Source organism: Falco punctatus, assembly GCF_963210335.1.
Source record: "Falco punctatus genome assembly, chromosome: 16".
Classification (NCBI taxonomy): Eukaryota; Metazoa; Chordata; class Aves; order Falconiformes; family Falconidae; genus Falco; species Falco punctatus.
In genome coordinates, this window is record NC_137596.1 from 7,712,242 (window position 1) to 7,723,721 (window position 11,480).

General features: G+C 60.4%; 2 protein-coding genes across 13 annotated transcripts in view; both read left to right on the forward strand.

The window, feature by feature from the left end:
• TECTA (tectorin alpha) overlaps positions 1-6,624 on the forward strand; it is a 38,272-nt gene extending 31,648 nt beyond the window's left edge. For 7 of the 12 annotated variants that reach the window (XM_080366393.1, XM_080366395.1, XM_080366394.1 and 4 more), the window contains one exon: positions 540-6,624. In XM_080366393.1, coding sequence (XP_080222519.1) covers positions 540-1,099 — 560 coding nt within the window. In that variant the 3' untranslated portion in view covers positions 1,100-6,624. The remainder of the gene's footprint in view (positions 1-539) is intronic. The other 5 variants (XM_080366398.1, XM_080366390.1, XR_013923972.1 and 2 more) reach the window with 4 other exon arrangements.
• Positions 6,625-6,738: 114 nt separating this feature from the next.
• Positions 6,739-11,003, forward strand: SC5D (sterol-C5-desaturase). The gene is made up of 5 exons (XM_080366408.1): positions 6,739-6,847; positions 7,428-7,645; positions 8,613-8,745; positions 9,302-9,402; positions 9,680-11,003. The coding sequence occupies exons 2-5, from the start codon at positions 7,436-7,438 to the stop codon at positions 10,103-10,105; spliced, it is 870 nt and encodes a 289-aa protein (XP_080222534.1). The 5' UTR covers positions 6,739-6,847; positions 7,428-7,435; the 3' UTR covers positions 10,106-11,003.
• Positions 11,004-11,480: the final 477 nt, after the last annotated feature.

Genomic DNA, 11,480 nt, shown 5'->3' on the forward strand with positions numbered 1-11,480 from the left:
GGCACTGGGACAAGGCTGTTCCTTTGAGCAGAAATCAGGACAAGTGCAAGACAGGGGGGGTTTGCTGCTGGGAGATGAGGGCTGTGGGTGCACGGGTGCCAGTCGGATGGGTGCAGGCCACATCAGGGGTCCACCTTGCTCAGGGATGTGAATTCCTAGGGGTCTGTGGGTGGTTGCGTAGGATACAGCGCAATGGTAGCGTGGGTGGCGGGAGCCTGGGGTGGTGTGGGCCACTCAGTTTCTGGCCACGTGGCCCCATTCTGGGGGTGCTCCTCTTTGTCTTCCCAAAAGGCTGCCTAGAGAGTTGTGAGCATGAGGCTACGTGCTGCTTTGGGGTCATGGGGGTCGATGGGGGCCTAGCTGGGTCCTAGCAGCATCCCCATGCTGTGTGTGATGTGAGGGTGTGCCTGGCAGCTGACGGGCATGCTCTTGTGGGCCCCATTGTTGTAGCAGGGGGTGTGGGTCTTAGGCAGTCAAGGATCAGGGGCTTGGGGTCTGGGGGCATTACTCAGATGTCCTCCTTTGCTCTTTTTGCCCAGGATCGGACTGGTGCGAGGACAATGGTGGCTGTGAGCAGATCTGCACAAGCCAGGCAGATGGACCCCTGTGCAGCTGCGTGACGGGGACACTGCAAGGGGATGGCAAGAGCTGCAGGGGCAAGTACTGCGGGTGGCACAGCAGAGGAGCCTGGGGCAAGCATGACGGGGGGCTTCCGAGTCCAGGGGTGAACAGTGCAGGGAAGGTGGCTGGAACGTGCAGTGTGTCACAGATAGGAGGGAGGCAGAGAGCAGGGGGACAGAGGTGCCTGGTGGCATGGCACCTGAGGGCTGTGAGGCCAATGACAGCAGACTTTGAAGAGCTGGCAGGCAGTTGCAAGGGTGGTGATGCCATACAGCATGGTGCAGGGCAGTGGCAGGGTAGAGTAGAGACCATGGATAGAGGCTGGAGGACAATCGGGGGGCTTGTGAGAGAGGGGCCCAGCAGCAAATTGCAGCTTGCGGGGCACCCGGGGGGGAGGGTTGTGCCAGGGCCCCAGCTCATGTGGGTCTTGTTGTGTTGGCAGCCTCCAGCTCTTCAGGGGAGCACCATGCCCGTGTGACCATTCTGGTGGCAGCCCAGCTGTGGCTGCGTGCAGCTCTGCGGGACCTGACCTCGTAGGCACGGCTCTGCCGTCCAGCAATGTACTGTTCTCACGTCAGCCTGAGTCTTTGTAGGGTAGGAGACAGCACCCCCACAGTGGCCAAGCTGCCGACGACCCATTCTGCGTGGAGGTGAGAGAGATCAGATGCAGACCCGGACATGAAGGTGGCACATGGCAAGCACAGCAGCAGCGACAGCGAGGCAGAGCTGGATGTTTGCTGGCATTGATGTGGGGCTTTGGCGGGGGGGGGGGGGGGGCGTTGCAGGTTTCCATCATTGGCGTGGGAGTTGAGGGGTTATTTTGCAGCTTTTCCCAGGCTTTCCCTTGTAGCATGCACTGTAGGTGGCCTGCAGCCCTGTCAGTAGTGCGGGATGGGATGGAGTGCATGCTGTCCCCTTGCACAGGTGGCTGCAGGTCTCCATGGTCCTCAGGAGCCGCCGTCGGTGTCTCAAGAGTGCATGGACTCAGCCAGAGGTAGGTGTTGCAGCCAGTTGCAGGCTGGAGTGCTGTGTTGTCATCGGACGCTGTGACACTTTGGAAGTGTGTCGCCCTCCATCTCTCCAGAGCACAGGTGGTGCTGAGGTGTGTGGTGGAGGGCTGAGCTTGTCCCCAGGGGTCTGGGAAGCTTGTTCGTGCGCTGCAGTGGTGGCAAGCTGGTACCAATGTTTGGAAAGAGGTGCTTTCTGGTGGGCAGGAGCAAGAGCCAGAGAAATGAGGGATGAAACTCCCTCCCATGTTTGGTGGTGTGCCACAGCAGTTTTTTGAGGGTGAAAATGTGCTCAGGGTCCAGAGGCATGGGGTGGTATTGGGGTGCCCAGGAGGAGAGTTGAGAGCAGTCTTGGCATGCTGGTGGGTGGGTGGGTGGGCTGTCTGTGTTGGTGTCTTGTCTTGTGTTTGTACTTTGTGAAATGGCTGTGTGGGAATAAAAAGTGTTGTAATCCTTCGTTAAGATGTGTGGTCCTGTATGATGATGATAAGGATGGGGAGATACCGCATGTGGTGTGTGCCAGAGCCAAGGAAGGAGGTGCACCTGTGGTTTATTAGGTGGATGGGATGGGGCAAGTAGTGAGCTGTTGTGGGAAGGGGGCACCCAAGTTCTCTGCCAGGTTTAAAATTTTCAGTGTAATGAGAAAAAAGGACAGCAGAGTTGCTTCCTTGCTGAGGTTACTCTAACCTCAGTTCCTGGAAAAATTATGAAGAAGATTATATTGGGTACTATTGAAAGGCATTTAGCGAGTAATGCAATCATCAGGCACAGTCAGTGTGGGAAAAACTCCTATTTAACTAATTGGATGTCCTTCTCTGATGAGGTCAACTGCCCAGCAGATGAAGGGAAGGCAGCAGATGTAGTTTTTTCTGGATTGTAGTAAGGCTTTTGATACTGTTCCTCACAGCATCCTGTGGGCATGTAGACATGATGGTGCAGCTGGGTTGGGTGTGTGTCAAGGGGGCTGTCAGGGTGCCCGGTGTGGAGGGAGGGCTGTCCAGCAGCATGTGGCTGCTGGGTGGGTGTCCATTTGTCTATAGGCAATGTGTGGTAGAAGCTGTGGCGCTGGCCGACGAGGCTGGTTGGGGACATGACCAAGTCAAGCAGAGGTGTGGGGTCTGGTGCTGTGAGATGGAGCTGGGATGTAGCGGAGAGGATGCAGAGGAGACTGGGGTCCTGGGGCAGGAGGAGAGCAGCTGGTTCCCCTTGCCTTGAGAGAAGAGGTGTGTAGTGGGGTGTTGTGGACTCTCTCTGCTTCCTTTCTCTGCCTCTTCTCTCTTCGCTTGTCTGCTTATGCCATGCTCCCTTGCCTTTCTCTGCTGTCTTTGCTCTCTGACTTACCTCTGTGCACTCTGCCTCGCTGTGCCTCTGCCACACCTCACCCTCCAGTGCTCATTGGAAATGGTGAACTAACCCCGTCCGTCTGGCTGTCTTTGCTGGGGGTAGCTAGCTAGCTAACTGGCTGTGTTGTTGGAGCTGGCTAAGTCTGTTGCTGCTCTTGATGACTGGGTGCCTGGGCAGGGGGGTGGCTCATTGAGGAGTGCCTGGCTTCATTGGTGGTGCTGGTGGCAGAGGGACACTGAGGGAGGAATGCCTGCTGTGACTGTCTTCATTGCTGTGATTGGGGTGCCCAGAGGAAGGTCAGTGGGTGAAGCGGGGCAGCCAGGCAGGTGCCCAGGCAGGCTGTGGGAGCTGCCCAGGTGCTGGAGCCACAGCCGCATTGCCAGGCCAAGTCCTCCCTCCATTTGCTTCAGTCCCTCTTCTGGTGTGCTGCTTTTGGCTAGGCTAGAATTATTTTTCTTCATAGTAGTAGTCTAGGGCTGTTTCAGATCTGTGCTGAAAACAGTTCATCCTGTTTTGCTTTGCTTGCGTGCGTGGCCTTCTGCTGTGTGACTATTAAACCATCGTTTTCTTGACCCGCTATTTTTCTCACTTTCACCCTTTTGATTCTCTCCCCTATCCTGCCAGGGCAGAGCGAGTGAACAGCCGGCTAGGTTTAAACCACAACATCTCGCTGCCACCTTCTTCCCCCTCTACCCCTGCTCTCTGCCACAGCCACGCTACCATGAATGCCCCCTGAACCATCTGCTCCGGAACATACCTACATGCCACATCACTCGAGCTCCCAAGCAGGGTGTGCATACCAATACATCCAGGCAAATGGGACTGCTGTCCTGCCTCACTGGATGTGAGGATGACACCACCATCAATGCAGAGACCCCACGCTCCACAGCGCTGCCCCTCAGAACTGACAGTGGTGCTCCTGACTCTGTGCCTCTGCATGGCGCAGCCTGAAGACACCCCACACCCTGCTTCCTCCGCTCCCCACCCTTTGTGGTGCTGATGCACACCAGGGCCACCGCCAACTCACACAGAGAGCTCACCTTTCCAAACGCTGCCTCCTTACATACATTCCCTCGACCTCACAAGGTGCTGAGAGACTGCTAATCAATCCCCTATTTCCTGGCAAATGCTCCTGCCAAGCCCAGTGCACCTTAGTGGTCCACGCCCGCAGCAGACCCCTCAGGGCAGATGCTCAGCAATAGGCCTGCCAAAGTCGTTCCTATTATCTGAGGCCTTCATCGAGAATCTCACGCATAAACCAGCAAACCAGTTTGGCCAGAGACTGGGCTGATAAGTGGCCAAAACTGCGTGAACACAACAGAAAATCTGACTATGAATCAACCGCTCTTCACACTATATCTGCAGCCATCGGGCTGCTTTGCCCTCTCCCTCTGCAGCAGCGGCCTACATGGCGGCAGTCTCCCCTCAAGGCTGAGAGATGCCTTACCCGTCACCACACGTCAGTAGGTTGCTACGTGACATTTTTTGCACACGTATAATGGTTTAAGACACCTGTAGTCAGCTTAACACAATAATCTCTGTATTCCATGCTAACATGAAGTGCAGCAGAGAACAGTGTTGATGGAAGATTCATCTAGGCATTAAACATTTTACATACCTCAATTTACTGATTAGAACTCAATAAACTAGCTACTGTGGATCACAGCTGTCTGCGCGATCTCTAACTCTTCTCCTGCAACACCCCTCCTGCCCACAGTGCCTGGCACCTGACTTGCGATGTCCTCACTGATACCAGCCCCTTGGGCCATGCCATCACAAACACCTGGCAGGGCCAGTGTGACACCTCTGCACAGTGAGGTGTGCAGCGAAACAGCGCAGCCGGGCTGGCCATACCTCAGTCCTAGATTTGCCATCCCACACCTTGGTCAGGACCCTTACCACCACCAAGGGCCTCTTTACCTGTGTCAATTCCTCACTGCCCCCAGGGACACGATGTCCTTGCCCGCCCTGGGCAGCCTGTTCCTGTGTCTCGCCACTCTGATCCTAACCCATTGCTACCTGACAGCCACATCACAGGCACCGACCCAAAGACCATGTAGAGCAGGAAGGGAACCCCGAGTCTCCCTGAGGCTCTTTCCTCACAAAACAAACCTAATTCGCTGTGGGGCTCCACCGCACACGCCATGCTTTCCCCACCATCACTTTTGTCCCTTCCCTCATGTCTTGTCACTGCGCCAGGGAAGATGGATTGATGCCTCCCTCTCCTCCTGCATAACCTCCACTGCTCTCCTACATCTGCGCACTCCACACCTTTGCCTGTTTCCATTGCCACTCTGGCAGACACCTTCCGAGTGTTTCTTCACGTATGAGGTGACGTCTGTGTGCCAAAAAGCACTCTCCTCTCCCCTCTGCAAGCTGCTGTATGCCCAAAGATCTCTGAGACGTGGTGAGTGCCACCTGCTGTGCCCAGATTCTGCCAAGACCCCTCCTTCTGTATTTTCTGGTGCCTCACACCGCTGTGTTTCCAGCTTCACAAGGTGAGAATGTACGATAGAGTCACCTGGGGTTCTCAGCCCCTGCTCATAGGAAGGGCCTGCTAGCCCCACTGCCCTTGTCTGGACGTGGTCCAAAGCCTTCCTGCCCTCGTTAGCGAGCGGGGCCCCCACAGTGCTCCAGGTGGGGCTTCACCCATGCTCCCTCCTGCAGAAGTGCCTGCTCAGGCTGGCCACGGGCACCACCCGTGCCCCAAAACATGGTCTGCCCGCCCACCCTGCTGGCACCTTCCCACACAGCCCCGCTCTGGCTGCTTGCTTTAAAAAAAAGCCGACAAACCACGCCACAGTCTCCCAGGAACCTCCTCTTGCCCGGGTCTGTCTTGCACTGGTCTCCTGGGATGGCACGCAGTGCTCCCGGCAGCTTTGGGGGTGATGGGCCTGAGGATGGGCGACTGCCTCCCTCGAGCCCACAGCCACGCTTTCCCTGACAGGGCCGGGGGAACCAGTGGCTTCCCGCGCTGCAGGCGGCGTGCCTCGCTGCCTCCCGCCCCACTGCCGCCCCGCCGGCCCCGAGCGCTCCCATGCAGCGTACCACGCGCTCATTCTTCACCCCGGGCATCGCCCTGACCCAGACGCCTACATACAGGACCTCCTCCCCGTCAGGGACCTTGCCAGAGAGTGCCAACCCGGGCCACCACCTCCCCATGCCACCGCCATCCTGTGACGGCATCACCTGCACGGGGATTCGCCCACAGCACACGTGTGCCATGACCCTGATGCCGCCTCTTCCCAGTGTCACGGGGACCTGTGCCCGGCAGCGGGGAGGAGCAGCTGCTGGCTCCAAGGTTCATCCCGAGCCCTGAGCGTCACGTGTATCGCCAGGCCCCTCGGTGCATCACCAGGCCCCTCGCTGCCCACCGGTAGTCGGAGTCGGCGGAGGAGGTGGGCCGGGGCGCTGGGCACGCTTCGCCAGCCTGGTTGCCTCGACCTGTCACAATTCGGTCCCACCAAGCGGGGCGGGCGCCACGCCTGCGCCGAGCCAGCCCGGCGAAGCCACTCGCCCAAGCCGAGGGCCAGGCGGTGCCGCCCTGCCTGCCGCCCGCCGGGCCCCGCAGGGCCAGCGGCACAGCGCCCCCAGCCGGCCGGGCCGCCCCGACACGCCGGGCAGGGCTGCCCCGTGGGCCGCCACCCCAGCGCCACTGGCAGCAGGTGCCGCCCCGCCCCGGTGGCCCCGCCCCGGTGGCCCCGCCCCGGTGGCCCCGCGCGGGGGAGGCGAGGCTGCCCCCACGCCCCGCCCCGCCCCGCCGCGACGTCACCGCCCGCGGTGGCGCGAGCCGCTCCGGCGGTGACGTCGCGTGGCGCTACCGGGCGGCACCGCCCCCCCCGCCCGCCCAGCGCCGCGCCGGGAGCCCGCAGCAGGTACCGGGGAGCGGGAGCGCGGGAGCGGGGCGGGGGGGCACCCGCAGCCTCGGCCCCGCGGGGCGCCTCGTGCCCACCGCCGCGGCGGGGGCGGGGCGCTGGCTGCGGCCACGGCGCCCCCCGAACGCACCGACTGCCCCCGGCCACGCACGGTCCCGGTGAGCGCTGCCGGAATCGCCGCCCCCGCGGGACCCGACGCCGGGGCGGGGGCCCCAGGCCGCTGAGGGAGCGCCCCCCCCCTCCCCCCCCCGCGGGACCCGGACCCTGCAGCCCAGCGCCGCCCCCGCCCCGCCGGAGGACCCGCTCGTGCGTCCTCGCCCGCGGGAGCCAGGGCAGCCCCCGCACCACTGCAGCGGCCCCGGGCCACGCGTCGTACCCCGCTGCCGGCGTGTGCCAGCCCCCGCCGAGGAGACCCGGGCAGACGGGCACCCTCCCCGCTGGCACCCCTGCCCGTGCCCTGCCGGGCACCCCATCTCCTGCGCCACCTGGATCGGGCCCGTGTGGCCGCAGGGGTGGACCAGGCTGGAGGGACGGGGAACACCTGCACCCACTCACGCTGAGCCCACTCTCCTTCCCGCAGGAGCCGCCATGGATCTGGTCCTGGATGCCGCAGACCGACACCTCCTCACGCCCTACGTGTACCCCACCAGCTGGCCCGAAGGCGAGCCCTGCCGCCAGCTCCTCAGCCTCTTTGTCATCACCAACCTGGGGGCACTCACCCTCTACCTGCTTTTTGGCACCCTCAGCTACTACTTCATCTTTGACCACGAACTCAAGAAACATCCCCAGTTCCTAGAGGTGAGTGCAGCCCGCATCACCCCTCAACATCCCGCCTTGCCCGTGCTGCCAGTGTCCCCCTTGCCATCCTCCTGTCGGAGGCTGTTCCGAATGATGCGTGCTAATGCCTTGGCACGGGCTGTCACCGCTGCCTCTTTGGTATCTGCTCTCATTTGCACCTCGAGGGATGATGCTCTTCTCCCACGTACCAACCCCCTACCCTGCATAGGGCTCATGAGACACACATCCCTGCCCCCCACCCCTTGACCGCTAAAGCGAGCCCCTGGGAAGCCCCTGAAGACGCGAGGACACTGAGACCAGCTCAAAGCCTACCACTGACATCTGTGCCTGGCGGAGATGCTGGACTGCCCGGTCCTCCTGAGGCCAGGACTTGTCACTCCATATGTGGGTGACCCCCCGTCCGCTGAACACCCGACCCTACAGATACACCCACACTCCCAGCTCTCCACCCTTGCCCACCACAAACCACCTCGCTCCAGGCACAGTGGCAGCCTGGGGGTCCCCGGCCACTCCAGAAGTACACGGACATCCCTGCACACATCCAAACTGACCACACTGGCCCCGGCACCCTGCGTTCTCCGGCACACGTCGCTCCCTTGCTGTGGCAACCACCGCTCACGCACGTGGCAGCTAAAGGCTGGCTGCCGACGCACACAGACCGATGCAGGTCTCTGCACTTGGCTTTTGCAAATCAAAGGCTGCCTGACTGGTGGTGGCAATTGCCCCTCTCAGCCCTCCGGTGCCCCTCCACACGGCACCCTCAGTCATCCCTGACCAGAAACAAGGACCACTCGCACAACACACCAGGCCCAGCACCCTGCACCAGCCCTGTCCTACCGTGAGCATGGCGCTCCCCAAATGGGTGGCACACAGCACAGACCCACCTGCCTCGCGAGGGGTTGGGGCTCTGCCCGGCTCCTGGTGTGCCCCCTCCCCTGACCCCTCTCTTCTGCTGCTTCCCCCGCAGAACCAGGTGCGTCGGGAGATTGTCTACGCACTGTGCTCCCTCCCCTGGATCAGCGTGCCCACCGTTGCCCTGTTTTTCGCTGAAGTGCGGGGCTACAGCAAGCTCTACGACAACATTGAGGACTCCCCATATGGTGAGCTGCTCGCCTGTACCCCCTCGCCGGGCTGGCACCCCCTCGCCGGGCTGGCACCCTCTCCCCATCACTCAGGTTGCCTCTCTTGACCCCCACCCAAGGTGGGCAGTGCACCCAGCACACCCTCATTTTTCCTGACGACGGTGTATCTTGTACGAGCCCCAGAAAATCCCCCTGGGTACCTCCCGCCTCGAGCTGGTCTCATCTGTTAGTTGTAATCCCAAATTCTCTTTAGGCCAACATGAGGAGGTGCCCATTTTCCCCAGCTTGGGGATGGGGTGTATTGGCCTGTTTGATGCACACCCTCCCCTCCACCAAAGAAGCCCTTGGCTTCCCTGGGTGCAGCTCCTGACAAACCAGTGCCTGAGTCGCTTTCTCCAAGTCATGTGAGACCATTTAGCTCTACTGCCATGTCTCTTTGATGGGACAGATCCCAACGCAACTCACACACCTCCTGCTGCAAGGGCCATCATGTCTCCCTGGCCCCCGCGACCCCCAGCTCCTTACCGGCTCTTGGCACCTGCGGGTGCCACCCCTAACATCCCTGTTCCCCTAGGCTGGTCAGGCGTCTTCCTCAGCATGCTGTCCTTCCTCTTCTTCACTGACATGGGCATCTACTGGATACACCGTGCTCTCCACCACAAGCTACTCTATAAGGTACATGATGGGATGGTGGGCCCCAGACGAGAGCCCTCGCCCTGCGATGGGGCAGCAGCTGAGTGGCTTCTCCCAGGGAACGCGCGCCCTGCGGGGAATGGTGGGGTGGCCTTGCCTCAGTCCATGATGTGACGCGAACCGAAAGCCCATTAGGGCACATGTTCCTCTCCTGCCCTTTGGGCGTCCCTGGCCGGGGGACCCCCTAAAAGGGGCCAGCCTGCATGGGCCCTATGCCCACCCCTGCCTTGGGGACCGATGGCACATCCTCTCCCCACAGCGTTTCCACAAGCCCCACCACCTGTGGAAGATCGCGACGCCCTTCGCCAGCCACGCCTTCCACCCTGTTGATGGCTTCATGCAGAGCCTGCCCTACCACATCTACCCCTTCCTCTTTCCCCTACACAAAGTCACCTACTTGGGCCTCTACATCTTTGTCAATGTCTGGACCATCTCCATTCATGATGGCGACTACCGTGTCCCCCACCTCCTGCGGCACGTCATCAACGGCTCAGCCCACCACACCGACCACCACTTGTACTTTGACTACAACTACGGGCAGTACTTCACCCTCTGGGACAAGATCGGTGGCTCCTACAAGAGCCCCACAGCCTTTGAGGGCAAAGGCCCCCACGACTACTTGCGCAAGCTCCGAGAGAAAGGGCCAGGGGTGCCCAATGGCCCCCCAGATGCCAAGACTGAGTAGGCTTCCGCCTGTCCTGTCTTCATTCTGGGACAAGATTCCCTGGTCAGATTTTGTCCTCCTTCTCCCTGGCCTCTTGAGACTACTTTCCCACAGACAAAGAGCCCGTGTCCCCTGATGGCACGACGGCACGGGGCAATTCTCAGCGAGCGCTCCGGCCCGCCCCAGCTCCCAAAACGGTGGCAATCCAGCCTTGTTCTGCACCACAGACCTGCTCTGTTCCCCCTGTTGTTTCCCCTCCTGGCTGCCTTTGGATCTCTGCTAAGGTCCCTGCGTTGCTTTATTACCGTGCTGCTGCTTTACAAAAAGAACAATAACATGGCACAAATAGAACAATAACATGGCTCTTGGCAGGGTCTCCATCCATCCGTGCTGTGCGCCTTTGTTGTCAATTCGCCGTTGCCATCGCAGAGTCCATCGGGATGGGTTGAGTTGGATTGATTTGAGACAAGAGGCTGATGGTGCTACATTTTTTTCTCATCTGTATTTAGCGAAAAAAAGATGCAAACACCTTTCAGAGACGGTGTGGGTCCTCCCGACGGCTCCTTAGCGCGTTGAGGGCTTGGCCTCGAGATGCGGCAGGACTCCTTGGTGCTTGCTGCACTCTCCTCCTTCCTCTCGCCTAGGGATGTCCTGCAGGCACTGGCGGGACACATCCCAGGAAGAGCATGGCTGTAGGACGAAGATACACTTTGAGTCCTCGGGGTCCCTCAAGCTCCCTGAGAACATTGAAGGGGGTGGGGGCGGGGGGGATGAGGAAGAACAGGCCCCTGGTGGTGAGGGGCAGGGACTTCTCCTCACTTGAGGGTTCATGGCTGGCCTGCCCCCTTAATGGCCGGCGTGCTTCCTGCCCTGCCTTTGGGTCTGACCTACGTTTAATAAATCTCACTTGCCAACTTGGGTGCCGTTTGGTCCCTTTGCCCTTGCTCCCAATGGCACGCGGAGCCTGCTGGGGCACCCTGTTTCTCCCCCGTGACAGGCTTACCCCGCGCCGTTCCAGCAGCCAGTATGCCCACCACCTCATCCCTCTTGCTGAACTGGCAAAGGGGACAGGGAAAATATGACCGACTGCCAGCCCCCACGACTTCTCCTGCAGGTTGGCCATGAGGATATGCTTTCCCCATGCTTTTGCCTCCCCACGTGCACAGGAACCCTGACCTCTGTTTGCTGATTAACTTGAAGGCCAGAGAGCTGCCAAGGCTCAAGGCAAGGCCCAGGTCAAACAGAGTGACAACGTTGCTGACCTTTGCCAGCCACCATGGTCACCACACTAGACCTTTGGGAAGAGCCCTGGGCTTTCTCATTGCCCCGTCTCTCCACCTCCCCTGAGCCCAATGGCCTCACTGACACCTACACCCCATGTTCATAAAACTGTTGG

Excerpts from the sequence above, each read along its gene's own strand:
- SC5D (XM_080366408.1), top strand. The coding sequence starts at position 7,436 with ATGGATCTGGTCCTGGATGCCGCAGACCGACACCTCCTCACGCCCTAC. Across the intron at positions 7,646-8,612 it reads AACATCCCCAGTTCCTAGAG|AACCAGGTGCGTCGGGAGAT; the intron begins GTGAGTGCAGCC and ends CTTCCCCCGCAG. Across the intron at positions 8,746-9,301 it reads CATTGAGGACTCCCCATATG|GCTGGTCAGGCGTCTTCCTC; the intron begins GTGAGCTGCTCG and ends CTGTTCCCCTAG.